The sequence below is a fragment of the Giraffa tippelskirchi genome, chromosome 7 (assembly GCF_054371585.1).
Source record: "Giraffa tippelskirchi isolate mGirTip1 chromosome 7, T2T-mGirTip1v1.2.pri, whole genome shotgun sequence".
NCBI lineage: Eukaryota > Metazoa > Chordata > Mammalia > Artiodactyla > Giraffidae > Giraffa > Giraffa tippelskirchi.
The window spans coordinates 11,787,101-11,804,582 of record NC_137281.1 but is presented as its reverse complement, the minus strand read 5'-3'; the positions used below and the strand labels follow the sequence as shown (position 1 = coordinate 11,804,582).

General features: G+C 53.4%; 1 protein-coding gene and 1 non-coding gene across 31 annotated transcripts in view; one reads left to right on the top strand and one right to left on the bottom strand.

Annotated features, from left to right (window-relative positions):
* Nucleotides 1-17,482, top strand: part of POU2F2 (POU class 2 homeobox 2) — a 102,805-nt gene that overhangs the window by 75,224 nt on the left and 10,099 nt on the right. For 13 of the 30 annotated variants that reach the window (XM_081516126.1, XM_081516109.1, XM_081516121.1 and 10 more), the window contains 5 exons: nt 1,313-1,378; nt 1,496-1,530; nt 1,665-1,721; nt 4,653-4,769; nt 5,008-5,286. In XM_081516126.1, the coding sequence (XP_081372252.1) occupies nt 1,321-1,378; nt 1,496-1,530; nt 1,665-1,721; nt 4,653-4,769; nt 5,008-5,286 (546 nt within the window). In that variant the 5' untranslated portion in view covers nt 1,313-1,320. Of the gene's footprint in view, nt 1-517; nt 669-1,312; nt 1,379-1,495; nt 1,531-1,664; nt 1,722-4,586; nt 4,770-5,007; nt 5,287-17,482 lie in introns of those variants that run through there. The other 17 variants (XR_014060907.1, XM_081516106.1, XM_081516133.1 and 14 more) reach the window with 4 other exon arrangements.
* On the bottom strand, nt 14,496-14,602 carry LOC145516043 (U6 spliceosomal RNA). The gene has a single exon (XR_014061217.1). It is a non-coding gene; the product is annotated as a U6 spliceosomal RNA (small nuclear RNA).

Genomic DNA, 17,482 nt, shown 5'->3' with positions numbered 1-17,482 from the left:
CCTTTGATAGAATGGGGTCTTGGTGGGGATTTGGAGTGAGTTGTGAGATGTTAGGGTCAGAGTCAGGGTCAGGAGTAAGGTCTAAGGCCAAGCTGGGAGTCGAGGTCAGATGAAGGACTCAGACCGTCTGGATGAGAGCTGGGGATCAGTGTGGGTAAGAGAATTGAGAATGGGTCAGTCAGAAACCCAGACTGGGAGTCTAGGACCAGGAAGGGCTGGGTTTGAATGGCTCTCAGGGTGAGCCTGGGGTTGAGTCACTGTGGAGATGAGGTGGAGGGGATCAGAACGGGTTCTTCAGACCGTAGCGATACTGATTAGAAGTGGGAGCCCCAGAGTCACGAGGACCCCAGTCCGACCTGGGTGCCTCTGCTGTCTCACTGGGCTCTTGGGGAGGTGCCATCTGCCTGGAACCTCAGTTTTCTCCCCTGTAAAATGGGGGTAATATTGGTACCAGCTGCCAACGTGAGCTCTGAGTCATATCTCGCGCTGTGCTAGTAGCACTCACCTTCCTGTGACCAGAATCGGAGCGCTGTGAGCATGGGGTTGTTTCCCTTGCTCCGGGTCCCCTGTTTGCCACCTCCTTCCATTACCTGGGCCTGCGGGACTGTAGGGTGGGATGGGGTTGGTAGGCTAGGGGCTCCAGGTTGGATTAAGGGCTGCAGTCCCAGGTAAGGTCTAGGGTTAGGTCTGAGGACAAGGTCAGGGCAGAAGCGGATGGGGTTGGAGTTGGAGTCACAGAGATGAGAGCGGGGCCGCCCAGCTTGAAAGGGAGGCGGAGGGTGGAGTGGACGGGAAAGTGGTGGGCCGGGGAGGGGGCCTGGGGCGCTGAATCACACTCGGAGATCTGAGGACTCGCTCCTGGGGGACGCTGCCGTCCCTCACACCTCCCAGGCCCTACTCAGAGTGGAAAACATGCCTCACCGAAACCTGGCGACCGCTGCGAGGAAGCCCACGGCTGACTCGCTCCTTCGGAGCGTCGCCAGCCTCCCCCAACCCCAGGCGGCCAGAGCCTCGCCGGAACCAAGGGCCAACCTCATCTCCCACCCTGCCCCAGGTCTCTTGGGGAGTTGAAGGTGACCCTCCCTGTGCCACCTTCCAGAGGGGCCAAGAGGCTCCCCACAGCCCAAAGGCTCCTCTCCTCCTCTCCTGTCCTACTGGTGGAGGGCAGGGGTCCGGAGCAGAGGGCATGTCTCCAAGGTGGCAGGGGATGTGAGGGTATGGGGGGAGAGGCTGGGTGGTGCTGGGGGAGCGGCCCCAGAACCCTACTGGCTTCCGCACCCTCACCCCACTGGCATCCCTCATCTGTCCTCAGAAATAAGAATGTCTAAGCCCCTGGAGGCCGAGAAGCAAGGTCTGGACTCCCCATCAGAGCACACAGGTAAGTGGGGAACGAGGCAGGGAGGGCAGAGGTCACCACGGGTGGAGGGCAGGGGCGCTGCGGGGGCTTCAGGGTCGGGGGCTGGTGACAACTCACCCCTTGTCCCTCTCGTTGCAGACACTGAAAGAAATGGACCCGACACTAACCATCAGGTCAGGAGGCGGTGGATGGGTAGCAGGGAGAGAGGCAGAAGGGAGCAGAGTGGAGCTCTGTGGGGCAGGGGTAGGGCGTCAGAAGTTCCTTCATCTCACTGTTCCCATCGCCCACCCCCACTTGCTCTTTGCAGAACCCCCAGAATAAGACCTCCCCATTCTCCGTGTCCCCGACTGGCCCCAGCACCAAGGTAAGCCCCGGTCAGAGCAGCCAGGGTGACCGCTCGGATATGACATTTGGTAGAGGGTCCCGGATGCCTGCTGTGGGCCTGGGGCCTGGCACCTTGGTGACAGGACTCCTCCCGCCCCTTCTCACCCTCAGGCTCCCGCCCCAGGCCTGTGACTCACCAGGGCTCCTTCCCCTTCCCTGGGGGGGTGGGGGTGGCCAGGGAAATCCCCCCCAGAGCCCCAGGGCGATGAACAACAGGAAGCTGAGGGCCCCGCCCCCATCCCAACTTCCCTGACCGAACAGGGGCCCGCCCCACCCCCACCCCCCCAACGCACAAGCTCGGGGGCCAGGCGATGAGTGGGGAGCAGGTGGGGGCGGGCAGATCCAGTGAGGATGCTGCAGGAGAGGACAGCGGGGAGGCCAGAAGTGGCCAGATGGAGCACATCCCACATCCAGACAGGGCCCTGCTGCTGGGCACAGCTGGGCTTTGAGGGGGGTGTCTGGGGCCCGGGTCTCCACCCTCCAGTCTGGTGGGGGTGGCCAGCCGATCCAGAGGCCTAAAGATGGCGCAGGCGCAGGGTGGCCTGGGTGGGACTCCTTACCCTGACCAGTGGTGGCCGGAGGACAGGGTAGGGTGCCAGGAGCTGTTCTGAGGGAAAGTCACCCTCCCACTCTGGGCTCCTCAGTCTCCTCTAGCCCAGGAGTGGGGGCTGGCAGATTGGATGACCTCTTGACAGGTGTCCGGTTCAGAGTGTGCAGACATGACCCAGGGGAGAAGGCCCCTGACTCTGACCAGCTTCACTCTGATCTCAAGCTGGGCTCTGGCCTTAGCCCTCAGAGCCAAGAGTATCCATCACCCCCCTCCCCGCCCCCAAGCCCCTCCCCACCCTCATCTGAATCTTTGCAGCCCGTCCTGCCCCAGCAGCCCTGCTTCTCCCCAGGGGGGAGACCAGTGGGGTCTAGGAGAGCAAAGGTCCTCGCTGCCTTCCCCACCAGGTCTCCGTCCACATCTGGTCTGCGCTCCCTGCCCCTGCTGCTCCATCCCACCGCATCTCTTCTGTGTCAGTCTTTCCCTCAGGGCAGTCATTCATGTGCTTCCATCAGGATGTCAGACAGATGCACACACCACCTGTATAATTATTTATGTATAATTATTTACATCACAATTTTGTTAAATTGGTTCTTAATTTAAAAAAATTTATTATGGAAAATGTGAAACAGATACAAAAGTAGAAGGAAGACCATAGCGAAACAAACCTCGAGGTACCTGTCACTCAGCTTCAACAATAATCAGCTCATGAACTGGCTTGCTTACTCAACAGCTAAAATAAAACTTTTTTTTTTTAATGGAAATTTCATGAATGGAAAACCAGAATCACTTGCCATGGAAATAAAGACAATGATTATTAAAATTACCCAGAGACTCTTGCCTGTTGTAGGGTCTAAGCCTGAGACCAGTTCTCTCTTTGTTAGAAGGGAAGGTGAGCCAGGGTAGGAAGGTATTAGAGACATCCTTGCATCTAATGAAGACTTTTCTTAAAAGACCCAGAGAGAAGGAAAGAGCCCTGAGAAGCCTCGTACTCTCACCATGGCACACAGTGTTCGTTTTTTAAAAACCTTTCATTAAAATATTACACACACTTAGATCCTTGGCATACAACTCTGGATTTTCACAAACTGAACACCTGTGTCGTCAGCATCAGATCAAAAAACAGAACACGACCAGACTTCCAGAAGGCCCTTAATTTCCCCAGGAGGGCAGCCATGGCCCTGGCTTCTAGTTCCGCTGTTTCACATTGCATCCCCACACCCCTTAGACTTTCTGACGCTTGGGTCCCACCCCCTGGGGCGTGCCACTCACCCTCTGTTATTCGGCCTTTCCCGGGCCTCTGTCTGTCTGTCAGTCTCCGTCTGTGGCACAAACGCTGTGCTTGCTCCTGCCAAGTCGCTGTGTTGCCTTGCACAAGTCGCTTTCCCTCTGTGAACCTCCTTTGGCAAGACGTTGTTGGGACATTGGGCTGAAGGATGATCCTTAATACTCCCTTCTGGGCCCGAGAGTGAGACCCATCAAGCCACACACCCCCACCCCATGTGTCTTTTGCGAATAGACCTCTCAGGTCAGCCCACCATTGTCTGGCTTTTTGTGTAGGAGGGGAAGAAGGCAGGGACCTAGGTAGGGACCACTGTAAGCTGGTCTGTTGTACGTGGTGGATGCAGATGCATCTGTATTCTCCACGGAGAGATGAGGAGGGGCTCAGCGGACTCTGGGGTGGAGGCTGACAGTGGGCAGACCTGAACCACATCTGGCCTGCAAACACCCTTTTCTGACCTTGCCGCGTTTCTGCCTTAGATTTTTACTGGTAGGAATAGAGTAGGGGCTGGTCAGGCCCCCCTTCAGGCAGGCAGGCACGCTCTTTCCAGCTCACTCCGCCCACACTTGCCCAAATCACCCATTTTCACCATCTGCCTGTTTCCTTAGGCTTTGACTTCGTGACCCATATTTTAAGACGGTGATTTTTCTTTAATACCTTAAGACCCTTTCTTCCAACAAAGTCTTGTTCCACTGGACAGACAGGAGATGTACCTTGGGCTGAAGCAGATGAGGGATGTGGTACCCAGAACCCTCGGGTCCCCCAGGCATCATTTCCCATTTGACACATGGGGAACTGACCCCCAAGAGGGTAAAAGCACTCTCCGAAGGCGACCCTTTCCTGTCGGGAGTTGGGGTGCAGAGGGTGTGTTAACCTTTCTGACCGATGTGGAAACTGAGGCTAAACGGAGCGGTTAGCCCGCCCCTGCAGACCTCGCCTTCGCCCCCCAGTCTGCTCCTCCCCGTGCGAGCGCGGGGTTGGCGTAGCCACACACGTGCCCTCTCTTTGGTTCGCAGGTGGGCATTCTCTCTGGCCTCCACTTAACATTCTGGGGTCCCGGACCCTGCCTCTCTCCCCCCCAGATCAAGGCTGAAGACCCCAGCGGCGACTCAGCCCCAGCAGCACCCCCGCCCCCGCAGCCGGCTCAGCCACACCTGCCCCAAGCCCAACTCATGTTGACTGGCAGCCAGCTAGCCGGGGTAAGTACCGGGGCGCACAGGGACGGTGGACTGTGCGGGGGCGGGGGGAACAGGCCAGCCGCCTCCCGTCTGTTACAGGACCCACGGTGGTCTGGGGTATCCCGCCAGGCCCACGGCCACTCTGTCCACGCCTGTCTCTTCTGCCCGGTAACCCGCTTGGCTCAAGGCGCTACCTAACCCCTGTCTGCCTTCTCTGCTCCTCCCACGCTCCTCCTCCGGCCCCGCCCCCCCCCCGCAGCTCACGGCGCTGATGCCGGCTCAGCAGCAGCTCCTCCTGCAGCAAGCGCAGGCCCAGCTCCTGGCCGCCGCCGTGCAGCAGTCCAGCGCCGCCGCCGCCGCCGCCGCCTCCACCTCCTCCTCCTCTTCCTCCTCCTCCTCCTCCGCCTCCTCCTCGACCTCGCAGCCTCCAGCCTCCTCCTCCTCCGGGGGAGGCGACCTGCCACCACCACAGTCTGCCAGCCAGCCCCCGGGGACCCCACAGCTCACCCTGTCCCAGCCCATCCAACTCACAGCACAGGTAAGGGCGGTCCCCGGGGGAGAACCCTCCCCCGGCCGAGAACCCGAGACTGTGCAGGAGGCTGGCTGGTCCCCGGGTACCATTTACCATTCTGACCACCAGCCACCGGCCGGGCAGTCCCCCGGCAACGCTAGGAAGCCTTGGGACACGCCTCCACCCATCACTGGAGGGATAGAGTGAGGCTCAGAGGGAGGACGGCCTCCGCGTGATGGGAGTGGCTGACTCCCCGATTTCTGTGCACCTCGCTGAGGGGGCCCAGCCACCTGGGAGGCTGACACGTCATCCTCAGTTTACAGCAGAGGAAACCGGGGGTCACCTCAGTGAGCAGGACCTGTGTGTGGGCCCCGAACGAAAGGCTGAGAATCAGAATCAGTGTCCCCACATCATGTCCCCTGGTTCATCCAGTGAGACCTTCTTTCAGAAAGAGGCCCATGACCTATGGGTCAGGAAATGTCGCCTTCTCTCTCCCCATTCTACAGACTTCCGGTCTACGTGGAATCATGCATGAGGGGCCATATTAGCTTCTAGGCCTGCCACAACAAAGTATCACAAACGGGGTGGCTTAAAACAACCAAAATGCATCACATCAGACTAGAAGTCCAAAATCAAGGTGTCAGCAGAGCTGGGCTCTCTGTGAAGGCTCTAGGGGGAATCCCTCTTTGCTTCTTCCAGCTTCTGGTGGTGCGGGAAATCGCTGGCTTTCTCATAGATGGATGACTCCAATCTCTGCCCCCGTCATCGCATGGCCATCTTCTCTGTGCGTGTCGGTCTCTGTGTCCACATTTCCCCTCCTTGTAAAAGGACAGCAGTCATCGAGTTAGGGCTCACCCTAATGACCTCATTTTAACTCGATCATATCTGCAAAGACCTCATTTCCAAACCAGGTCATAGTTACAGGCACTAGGGGTTAGAATTTCCACCCTATGTTTTTAGGGAACACAATACAACTGTGGCGGTGGCCAGTTCAACTGTTGGCAGTGGCCACAGGCTTCCCATAAGGATGGCTGATGTGAGCTGAGTAGAAGCTGGGCAGGCCGCTCTCTCCGGCGCACCCCTTCCTTCCACACCTGCCCATGTCACCCATATGTACTGTTCACCTGGTTTCCACATAGCATTTGAGTCTGTGACCCATGTTGCAGGACAGCGAAGGGCCTAGGAAACCTTAGAGCAAGGGACCCTGTTTAACTTCCCACAGCCCTGAGTTTCTCACAGTGACTGTTCCTAGGATCCTCCTCTTTCCCCACCCCTTCCCAAGGAATCCCCTGGCTGCCTGTGCTGTCTGCACCAGGGAGCTGTCCGGCACCTGCGAGGCTGTTCCCTTGGCAGCAGTTAGCTTCTGATGGACCAGCTCCACTGCTGGCCAGCAGTCTCACTTGGGGGTGTCCTTAACACCGTGCGCATCTCTGCCTTCTTAGTGCTTCCTGCCACAAGGTCTGGCTCTGCAGCAACACAAAGCAATCTGGCCTCGCTGCTCTGTAGTGACTGTCCCAAACAGATCCTCCCAATGCCTGGCTCACCACTGTTGCCACATGTAGTCTGTCGGACGTGGCCTTGGTACCAGGCACTGTGCTAACACGACCACCTTGAATCCACAGATCCTCATCATGCCTGGGGCTCTGGGGGAGTGAAGTGACTCGCCCGCCTCAGATCATACCGTGAGCTCAAGGGGCATTGCCAGCCCAGGAGTCCAGAGCTGTAACCACATGATCTGGGGCTGCTGTCCCTATCTGGCACCCCTCCCTCCCCAGCCACCAGAGACCCCAGCAGCCGGTGATTTGCCTCGTAATACACACCTCTCTTCACTGGGCAGCGCTGAGGCTCAGGGCTCCTCGCTAGGCTCCTCCAATCTCTGTCCTTCTTTCTACCTGGAAGTCAGCCCCTTCTCTTTATCTGGTCAGCTCCTCCTCTCGCTTTAAGTCCCAGCTCAGGAGCCTGTGCCTTCAGGAAGTCTTCCATGACTTCTCTTTCTCTCACAGGTTTGATTTTCTGCTTTCTGATCACCAAAGGCTGTGTGAAAATAGGCCATCGAAAATCTCTGTTGAAGGAACACAGACTACAGGGAGGGCGGAGGGACAGGGCAGCCTAGTGCAGACTGAACCAGGCCATCAGCCCCAGGAGCAGCAGACACTCCTGTTCAGCCAGCGCCTCCAGGCTCTCCACAGACTCCGGGAGCAGCAGGCTGACCCTCTGCCACCCGCTGTCCTGCCAGCACCCTGATTCTCCAGGCCTCCTCCTGCCCAGCCCTCTCCTCTCGCGCTGCCTGCCCCAGCTTCCCCCAGCTCTGATCTTCATCTGTCCCCTGCGAGTGCCAAGCTGGGCTGAGGTGGTTTCCTGGGAGTTCCGTTGCCCCGTGATCTCACTTCCCCAGCAGACAAATGTTTATCCCGGGCAGCCCAGGAGCAGGGAACCGCGCTGCTTGTGCCCAGGCCGTGGTGGGCACCACGTCCTCCCACGCTCGCTGCCCTGCTGCAGTCACAGCCGGCCTGGCCTGGGCTTGACTGTCTTCCCAGCCTGTGTCTTGTGCATGCCGGGGCCACTTAACTTCTCGGGCCTGCTCAGCTCCGTCCCGCCCTCACTTCACAGATATTTCCCTTGTGTCGAGCCCTGGCGGGAAGCAGGCATGACTCACACACAGCCTTGTCCCCCAAGGGGCTCCCAGTCTCGTAGGGAAACAGACACACCAACAAGCCACTAAGAAATGTTTGAGAAGTTGTAAGAAAGTTAAAGGGCTTCCCAGGTGGCACTAGTGGTAAAGAACCTGCCTGCCAATGCAGGAGACCTAAGAGACGCGTGTTCAATCCCTGGGTTGTCAAGACCCCATAGAGGAGGGCATGGCAACCCACTTCAGTATTCTTGCCTGGAGAATCCCATGGACAGAGGAGCCTGGTGGGCTATGGTCCATAGGGTCCCACAGAGTTGCACACAACTGAAGTGACTTGGTACACATGCAGGCAAGAAAGTCAAAAGCATTCACAATCTTATCACTTTGAAATTGTATATAAAGTACAAAGAAAAAGTCCAACTTCTGTCCTTGTAATGCCAGCTTCCAAAAACTAATGTCGGTCAGCTTGGCAGGAATCTTCCCTGCATTTTCCTATCTTGAACAGATGAAGAGGTGATTATAATACCATTTTACCACTGACTTTTTTTTTTTTTTGGCTGCACCACATATCTTGTGGAATCTCAGTTCTCCGACCAGGCATTGAACCCGAGCCCTTGGCAGTGAAAGCACAGAGTCCTAACCACTGAACCACCACAGAATTCCCTCTAATACAATTTTACAGTCTGTGTGGCCAGCACTGGGCACGGTGCTTTCTACCGAGGAGGCCCCACAGATATTTACTGAATCAATGAGGGATGTTTTGCTGCATCTTTTCAATCAAGGGTAGGGAAGACATCTCTCCAGGGGAGTCATTCAGAATGTCTGGCATAGGAGAGGCATTGATTGAACATTTATATTCACTTCTAAAACATCATTTTGTCTCTGGAGAGCCGGGGGAGTTGGGGGGATGTCCCCATTTCATCATACGGCTGCAGCAAATAGAGCTCGCGAAGATCTTTTAGGCAAGTAGGACCTAGTGAAGAAAAGTGACCGAGAGAAACCTGCTGGGAGCAGTGGGGACACAGGAAAAGAAAAGCGGCTGTGTCTGAAGGAGTCAGGGCAGGCTTCCCGGAGGAGGTGGCATCCAAACCTAGGGGGGACAGGTAGGAGTTTGCCAGGTGGATGAGTGAGGGAAAGGGTTCCAGGCATGGGAATGGCGAATGCAAAGTGAGAGAGTAGGGCAGGCTTGGGGCAGCGGTGGGTGGGCACGAATAAAGGATGAGGTGGGAGGAGGTGTCAGTGCGGCCACAGCCCCGCCTCTAGGCAGTTAGTAAGAGGGAGTATTTGGCTCAGGCCACTGAAAAGGCCCAGCCTAGCACATCAGACCCGGCCCCAGGGATCTGTCTTCCTTTTCATTCCGGGGCAGCCACAGTGGATACCAGCACTTCTAGCCTTGCAGCCACCATGCCCAGGGAGATAAAACACGCCCACTGTCAAGAGTCATTGTCTCCTGACCCCTGAGAAGGTGGGCTCAGCCCCACCTGGACTACGTGACGTGAGAGTGGGAAGGGCAGGACCCCAGGAGGAGATGAGTTCTGCCACTAGAGAAGAGGTGGGGGATGCCAGGTGAGCCCAGGCACCCACCTGGAGGTGTTCAGCCATATACCCACAGGCCCCAGAGTCCAGGAGCCAGGCCGAGGCTTGCCAGTCACTCCAGGACTCCTGGGCTGGGAATCTGTTGTGGCTTGTCTGTCCCAGAATTTTAGCACGAGGTAGCATGAAACGTTGGGCTCAGATGGTAAAGAACCTGTCTACCAGTGCAGTCGATGCAGGTTCAATCCTTGGGTCAGGAAGATCCCCTAGAGAAGGGAATGGTAACCCACTCCAGTATTCTTGCCTGGAGAATCCCATGGACAGAGGAGCCTGGCAGGCTACAGTCCATGGGATCTCTAAGAGTCCAACACAACTTAGTGACTAACAACAACAGCATGGGATGTTATATGCAATTGGCATGTAGGTGTTTTTCCTCCCTGTTGACTGGTACTCTGTTCCACGGTGTTCTGCCCCAGTCACTGCTCCACGTGGCAGGGCCAACCTCTGGGGAACAGGGGTATACATAGAAGATCTTGTGCTAGAGACAAGCCACCTCTGTCTACCTCCAACCCCAACCTTTAGAGCTTCCCCCCAGTGGAGGGGACTGGAGGAATCATAGTCATTTATTCATTCAACTAACACTTACGAGCACCTTGTGTACGCCAGGCTCTCATTTGTGACCCCAAGGGGACAGCTGGGAGCAAGGCAGAGGGGGCTGCCCTTGAGGATGCTGTTATGTTTTAGTGCAGAGACAGACAGTAAACAAGCCAACAAACCAGCAAAACAAGACGGTTTTAGCATAAGTGTAATGAAGAAAATGAAACAGGGTGCTGCCCTAGAGGGAGGAAGCCACTTTTATTTATTTATTTTTTTTGGCTGCACTGCACAGCACGCTGGGTCGGGGATGAAACCGTTATTTATTTATTTTAACACCAAAAGCATTTTGTATTGGGGTATAGCCAATTAACAATGTTGTGATAGTTTCAGGTGAACAGCGAAGGGACTCAGCCATACATATACCTGTATCCATTCTTCCCCAAACCGCGGGAGGAAGTCACTTTCAATGGGTAGTCAGGAAAAGCTTCACTGAGAAGGTGGCCTTTGAGAACCAAGGCCTGAATGAGTCGGACACGAAGGCAGTGGGAGAGCTTAGGAAAGGGCAACAGCAGGTACAAAGGTCCTGAGGTAGAAACCAGTCTGACTTGTTCAGGGCACAGAAGAAGGTGAAATGTGTGGAACAGAGTGAGTAGGAGACAAGTGGGAGGTGAGGGGCCATGGCAGAGGCAGGCAGGACTGGCTTTTGCAGCATCTCATAGGCAAGATCAAGGAGTTGGAAGGTGTGCTGGGTATGATGGGAGGCAGAGGGAGCTGCTAAGCAGGTTAGGAGTATGCCCCGACTGACCCTTTACAAAGCTCCTTCCAGCTGCTGTGGGTAGAATGGACTAGAAGCAAGGAGCCGAGTGGGAAGCCCTTGCAGGCATCCAGGTAGGCGATGAGGGTGGAGGTGGGGGCCAGCATGCTATTTTGTATGGATCCTGTAGGTCAAGGATGACTCCTGGGCCTCTGGCTTCAGCGACTGGGTGGTGGCGAGGTGGTTTCCTGAGCTGGGGAAGGCAGGGGAGGAACAGGGTGTTTTGGAGGGTGGGGCTGGGGAACCAGGAGTTTCACTTTGGACATGGTAGGGTTCAGAGTCTGTTAATCACCCAAAAGTAGAGACATCAAATAGGCAGATGGATATTGGAGGCTGAAACTCGGTGGAAGGTCTGGGTGGGAGCTGAAAGTTGTCGGTTTCCAAGAAGAGGATGGACCCATGGGGCTCCTGCCCTCGAGAGCTCATGGGGTGACTTGAGGTGGGTGACGTAAGGGTGCAGTGCCAGCAGATGCTTGTGTTGGGGGAGTATGTTCTGGTTTTCGAGATGCTTTGAGAATAATAATATTACTCAAGCCTCAAAACAACCCAGTGAAGAGTTAGACATTATTACTCTCGTTTTATAGATGAAAGAGCGATCCAGGTGGTGCTAGTGGTAAAGAACCCACCTGCCAGTGCGGGAGATGTAAGAGACATGGGTTCAATCCCTGAGTCAGGAAGATTCCCTGGAGAAGGAAATGGCAACCCACTCCAGTGTTCTTGCCTGGAGAATCCCAGGGATGGCAGAGCCTGGTGGGCTGCCGTCTATGGGGTTGCACAGAGTCAGACATGACTGAAGCGACTTAGCAGCAGCAGCAGCAGCACACATAGGTGAAAAACTGAGGCCCCGACAGAAATGACTCAGTAAAAATGACTGCTGTTTAAGGAGAACCCCTTGAGTGAATCAGGAATCAGGCTAAATGTTCTACATGCATTGTCTCATTTAATTCTTTAACAGCCCCATGAGATAAGAATTATTGAGGTGTCATTTGAAGAAATTGAGGCTTAAAGAGGGTAAAGAACTGCCCGTGGTCTCAGATGTGTAGAGGATAGTCAGGTATCTGGCTCGCTTCAGAGCCCAGGTGATTCCAGGACACCATGCATTGTTACCCTAGACAGTACAGCCCAGAGAGAGAGCTTACCCCTAAGTCACTCAGGAATTCGCTGGTGGTGCAGTGGTTAAGGGGCTTCTCTGGTTGCTCAGTGGTAAAAGAATCTTCCTGCCAATGTAGGAGATACAGGTTTGATCCCTGGGTTGGGAAGATCCCCTGGAGAAGGAAATGGCAACCCACTCCAGGATTCTTGCCAGGAAAATTCCATGGACAGAGGAACCTGGGGGATCTCAAGAGTCGGACATGCCTGAGCCACTGTGCGTGCACAAACGCCAGTGATTAGGACTACGTGCTCTCACTGCCAAGGGCCTGAGTTTGAACCCTGGTTGGAGAACTAAGATCCCACAAGCTGTGAAGTGTGCCCCCACCCTAAAAAAGGAAGAAGCAGGCACAACATCCAAGACTCGAATAGCCATGGTTCTCAGATGAAAGGGACCCTTGCACCCCCCAGGTGACCTTCCCACCCATTGTGGGAACTCCTTCCATGCTGTGCTGAGCAGGTGGGGGTGCAGTATCACCCAGGTGGCCCCCAGGATGGATGCTTCCTGTCCCCTCAGGTGGCCCCTTCCACTGCTGGGTTTTCACACAGTCACTGCAATGTACTTTACACGGTTCCCAGCCCCCATCCCTTCCCGTCCTTCACACTCTGGACCTCACTTCAGGTTCTTCATGTCCTGGCAGCACACAGTGTCCGAAACAGGTCATAATTTGCCCTATCAGGGAGAGCAAGCCAATGTAGACCTGCGCGCTGACACCTTCCCCTTGGGGCAGCTATTGGTGTGTGTGTAGGCCAGTCTTGGGGGGCAGGGGAGTCGGCCTGTGCGGTGGAGTGAGGCGCTGCACCTGCTGGGCTCGGCCCGGTGCCTCGAGTCCCTTCTCACGGCTGCCTCCTCCCCACCATGTGGAACCAGCCCAGTGGGCGATCACGCTGCAGTTCCCCCATAGGTCATATAACCGCCATGTCTCAGTCTTTCTGCCCCCAGTCTGCAGCCAGGATCCTACCTGTGGCAAAACCCAGCCAGTTGGCACCCAGACACCATCAGTCCTAAGATTTATCTTATGCATTCGCTGAAAATTCGTGTATCACCTGTTCCGCCCTGCTCTGGGGCAAGGGAGTGATCAGATGACAGCGATGAGCAAGAATGTGGCCCTTTCCTTCTCAGCTTTGATAGCCGGTGCTAGCCCTCTGGTCTGGTTTTTCTCGAAGGTTAGGGACAGAGCAGATGATCCACTCATATCCCAGCAGGGGTCCAGCAGGCATGCCTCGGCTTTCTCTAACTTTTCCACGGCCTGTTTCGGTCCTAACAGGCCCCCAAGTGACTTCAGATGGAGAGCGGGTTCAGATGGTGCTAGGTTGTGGAGAAATGGCGCTCCCTACTGGCTAACCCTTGGTCTTGCGGCAGCTCACTGCTCTTCCCAGAATCTCCTCTCTCGTTCTTTTTTCCCCACATATTGATGTATGTATGTATGTATTCATTTGGCTGTGCCAGGTCTTAATTGCAGCAGGCAGGATCTTTAGTTGCCTCGCGAACTCCATGGTCAGGGAACGAAGATCCCAAAAGCTGTGTGGCAGCTAAAAAATAATAATAAACTCGATGGAAAGTTGTGGAGGCTTTATTTTTCGTTTGTTTTGGCTGCCATGCAGCTTGCAAGTTCTTCAGTCCTGACCAGGGATCGAACCCAGGCCCCAGCAGTGAAAGCGCAGAATTCTGACCAGATTGCCAGGGAATTCCCTCTATTAATATTTTAGAAGAACCTGGGTTCCACAGACCATCCCAACAGGGGTCTGTGGATAGAATTCAGGGGTGAGCGTCCATGAACTTGGATGGGAAAAAATTATGTCTCGGTTTTCACTATCTTCTCACTGAAAATGTAGCATTTCCTTCTAGAATGCATAAAGGGAACGGTTCAGTTAAGTTCAGTTCAGTCGCTCAGTGATGTCCAACTCTTTGCGACCCCATGAACCGCAGCACACCAGGCCTCCCTGTACATCACCAGCTCCCTGAGTCCACCCAAACCCATGTCCATCAAGTCGGTGATGCCATCCAGCCATCTCATCTTCTGTCTTCCCCTTCTCCTGCCCTCAATCTTTCCCAGCATCAGGGTCTTTTCCAATGAGTCAGCTCTTCACATCAGGTGGCCAAAGTATTGGAAGTTTCAGCTTCAACATCAGTCCTTCCAATGAACACCCAGGACTGATCTCCTTTAGGATGGACTGGTTGGATCTCCTTGCAGTCCAAGGGACTCCCAACAGTCTTCTCCAACACCACAGTTCAAAAGCATCAATTCTTCAGCGCTCAGCTTTCTTTATAGTCCAGCTCTCACATCCATACATGACCACTGGAAAAACCATAGCCTTGACTAGATGGACCTCTGGTTTTTTTGTTTGTTTGTTTGTTTGTTTGTTTTTGACTGGGAAAATAACTTTATTGTGTTTGGGGCAGTAGGCAGAGGTCCAGTCTCAGAACTTCTGGAACTGCTTCTTGGTGCCAGCAGCCTTGGTGACCTTGAGGACATTGAAGAGCACGGTCTTGCTCAGGGGCCGGCACTCGCCAAAAATATGGAACGCTTCACGAATTTGCGTATCATCCTTGCGCAGGGGCCATGCTAATCTTCTCTGTATCGTTCCAATTTTAGTATATGTGCTGCCGAAGCGAGCACGGACCTCTGGTTTTTAATATGCTGTCTAGGTCGGTCATAACTTTCCTTCCAAGGGGTAAGCATCTTTTAATTTCATGGCTGCAATCACCATCTGCAGTGATTTTGGAGCCCAGAAAAATAAAGTCAGCCATTATTTCCACTGTTTCCCCATCTATTAGCCATGAAGTGATGGGACCGCGTGCCATGATCTTCGTTTTCTGAATGTTGAGCTTTGAGCCAACTTTTCCACTCTCCTCTTTCACTTTCATCAAGAGGCTCTTTAGTTCTTCTTCACTTTCTGCCATAAGGGTGGTGTCATCTGCATATCTGAGGTTATTGATATTTCTCCTGACAATCTTGATTCCAGCTTGTGCTTCCTCCAGCCCAGTGTTTCTCATGATGTACTCTGCATATAAGTTAAATAAGCAGGGTGACAATATACAGCCTTGACGTACTCCTTTTCCTATTTGGTACCAGTCTGTTGTTCCATGTCCAGTTCTAACTATTGCTTCCTGACCTGCATACAGGTTTCTCAAAAGGCAGGTCAGGTGGTCTGGTATGCCCATCTCTCCCAGAATTTTCCACAGTTTATTGTGATCCACACAGTCAAAGGCTTTGGCATAGTCAATAAAGCAGAAATAGATGTTTTTCTGGAACTCTCTTGCTTTTTTGATGATCCAGTGGATGTTGGCAATTTGATCTCTGGTTCCTCTGCCTTTTCTAAAACCAGCTTGAACATCTGGAAGTTCACGGTTCACGTATTGCTGAAGCCTGACTTGGAGAATTTTGAGCATTACTTTACCAGCGTGTGAGATGAGTGCAATTGTGTGGTAGTTTGAGCATTCTTTGGCATTGCCTTTCTTTGGGATTGGAATGAAAACTGACCTTATCCAGTCCTGTAGCTACTGCTGAGTTTTCCAAAAGGCAGCGGAGCACAGTAGAATTCGGAGGGCTTGGACTTTGTCACCCATAGGATGCACAGATATTTCCATATTCTGTTACAGTTGTTGCAGATCTTTTAAAATATAATTTTCAATCATTGCTTTGAAATTACAGTAGTCATCCAGCTTATTGCTTGCTCCTATTTAATGGATTAACAAAGAAGCCCATTGATTACTGTTTATCACAGTCAAAAATATATTTGATGATTGCATTTTAATGTAAGTGATTTGCTTTGAAGTTCTATATATTTTACGTTGCACATTTTTTAAAAAAATTCTGAGAAGAGGCGGGGTAGGTTTTGGCAGATGTTGAAGAATTCAGAGCACAAAAATGTGTAGAAAAAAATTGGTAGGGGACTTCACTGGCAGTCTAGTGGTTAGGACTCAGTGCTTCCACTGCAGGGGTCATGGGTTCAATCCCTGGTCCGGGAATTAAGAACCTGCAAGCTGTGACACTCGGCCAAAAAAAAGATACGAAAAATTTTTTGGTAGGACTTGTGGATAGACTGGATGAATAACAGAGAGGAAGGGAGGGAGGAGTCAGGGCTGATCCCCCAGTTTGTGGTCTGAGTAACGGTGGGTGGGGGACTGGTTAAGGTTCTCATGCAACTCCTCACTGTGAGACCCACACAAATTGCAATGCATTTCCCCATCTTTTCCCTCTCCCTGCTGATTCAGAAAGAAATCTGCAGACCTCTCTTTCAGCCTTCTGGAGATAAAGGGGGATTTCTCCTGAGAGTGATAACTCCCAGAGAGACAGGAATTAGCAAATCTTTTTATTCTTATTTATTTATTTTAATCAATAAGCTCAGGGTTATATGAAATCAGAACAGTGCTACTAACAAGATTATTTCTGGCCTTACTTTTTGGATTCAATTCCTTGGGCACTTAATGGGGGCTTTCCAGGCTCTACTAAGGGTGAGGTGTTGTTTAGTCGCTCAGTCGTGTCCAACTCTTTGTGAGCCCATGGACTGTAGCCCGCCAGGTTCCTCTATCCCAGGGATTTCTCAGGCAAGAAGACTGGAGTAGGTTGCCATTTCCTTCCCCAGGAGATCTTCCCGAACCAGGGATCGAACCCAGGTCTCCTGCATTCCAGGCGGATTCTTTACTGCTGAGCCACCGGGGATGCTAAGGGTTAGGGACACAAGTAGAATAAGACATGGCCTCTACCTTCTCGGAGAAGGAAATGGCAACCCACTCCAGTACTCTTGCCTGGAAAATCCTATGGACAGAGGAGCCTGGTAGGCTGCAGTCCATGGGGTCGCTAAGGGTCGGACACGACTGAGCGACTTCACTTTCACTTTTCACTTCCATGCACTGGAGAAGGAAATGGCGACCCTCCAGTGTTCTTGCCTGGAGAATCCCAGGGACAGGGGAGCCTGGTGGGCTGCCGTCTATGGGGTCGCACAGAGTCGGACACAACTGAAGTGACTTAGCAGCAGCTACCTTCTAGAGTTCCAGTCTAGTGAAGGAAATGAGATCATAGGCACATGCACTGCATTCTGAGAAATGCAGTGTAGAGCAAGGTGGGAACAGTTTTGTCAGGCCAAAGTTTGTATAACTTTCAGGGCCTTTTAAGGAAAAGAGGACAGGGAGTTCTCTGGTGTCCCAGTGGCTAGGATTCCAGGCTTTCACTGCCATGAGCCTGGGTTCATTCCCTGGTTGGGGAACTGAGATCCCACGAGCCACACAACGTGGCCAAAACAATAATAAATAAATATAAAATGAAAACTACTGAAAAGTACACAGATCATAAATATACAGCTCAATGAAACTCACAAACTGAGCACACCCATTTAACAGGTATCCAGATCAAGAAACTGAGTATGGCCAGGCCTCTAGAAGCCCCTAAGGATCCCTTTTGGTCTGTGAAAGTGTTAGTCCCTCAGTTGTGTTCAACTCTGCGATCCCATGGACTGTAGCCTGTCAAGCTCCTCTGTCCATCGAATTCTCCAGGCAA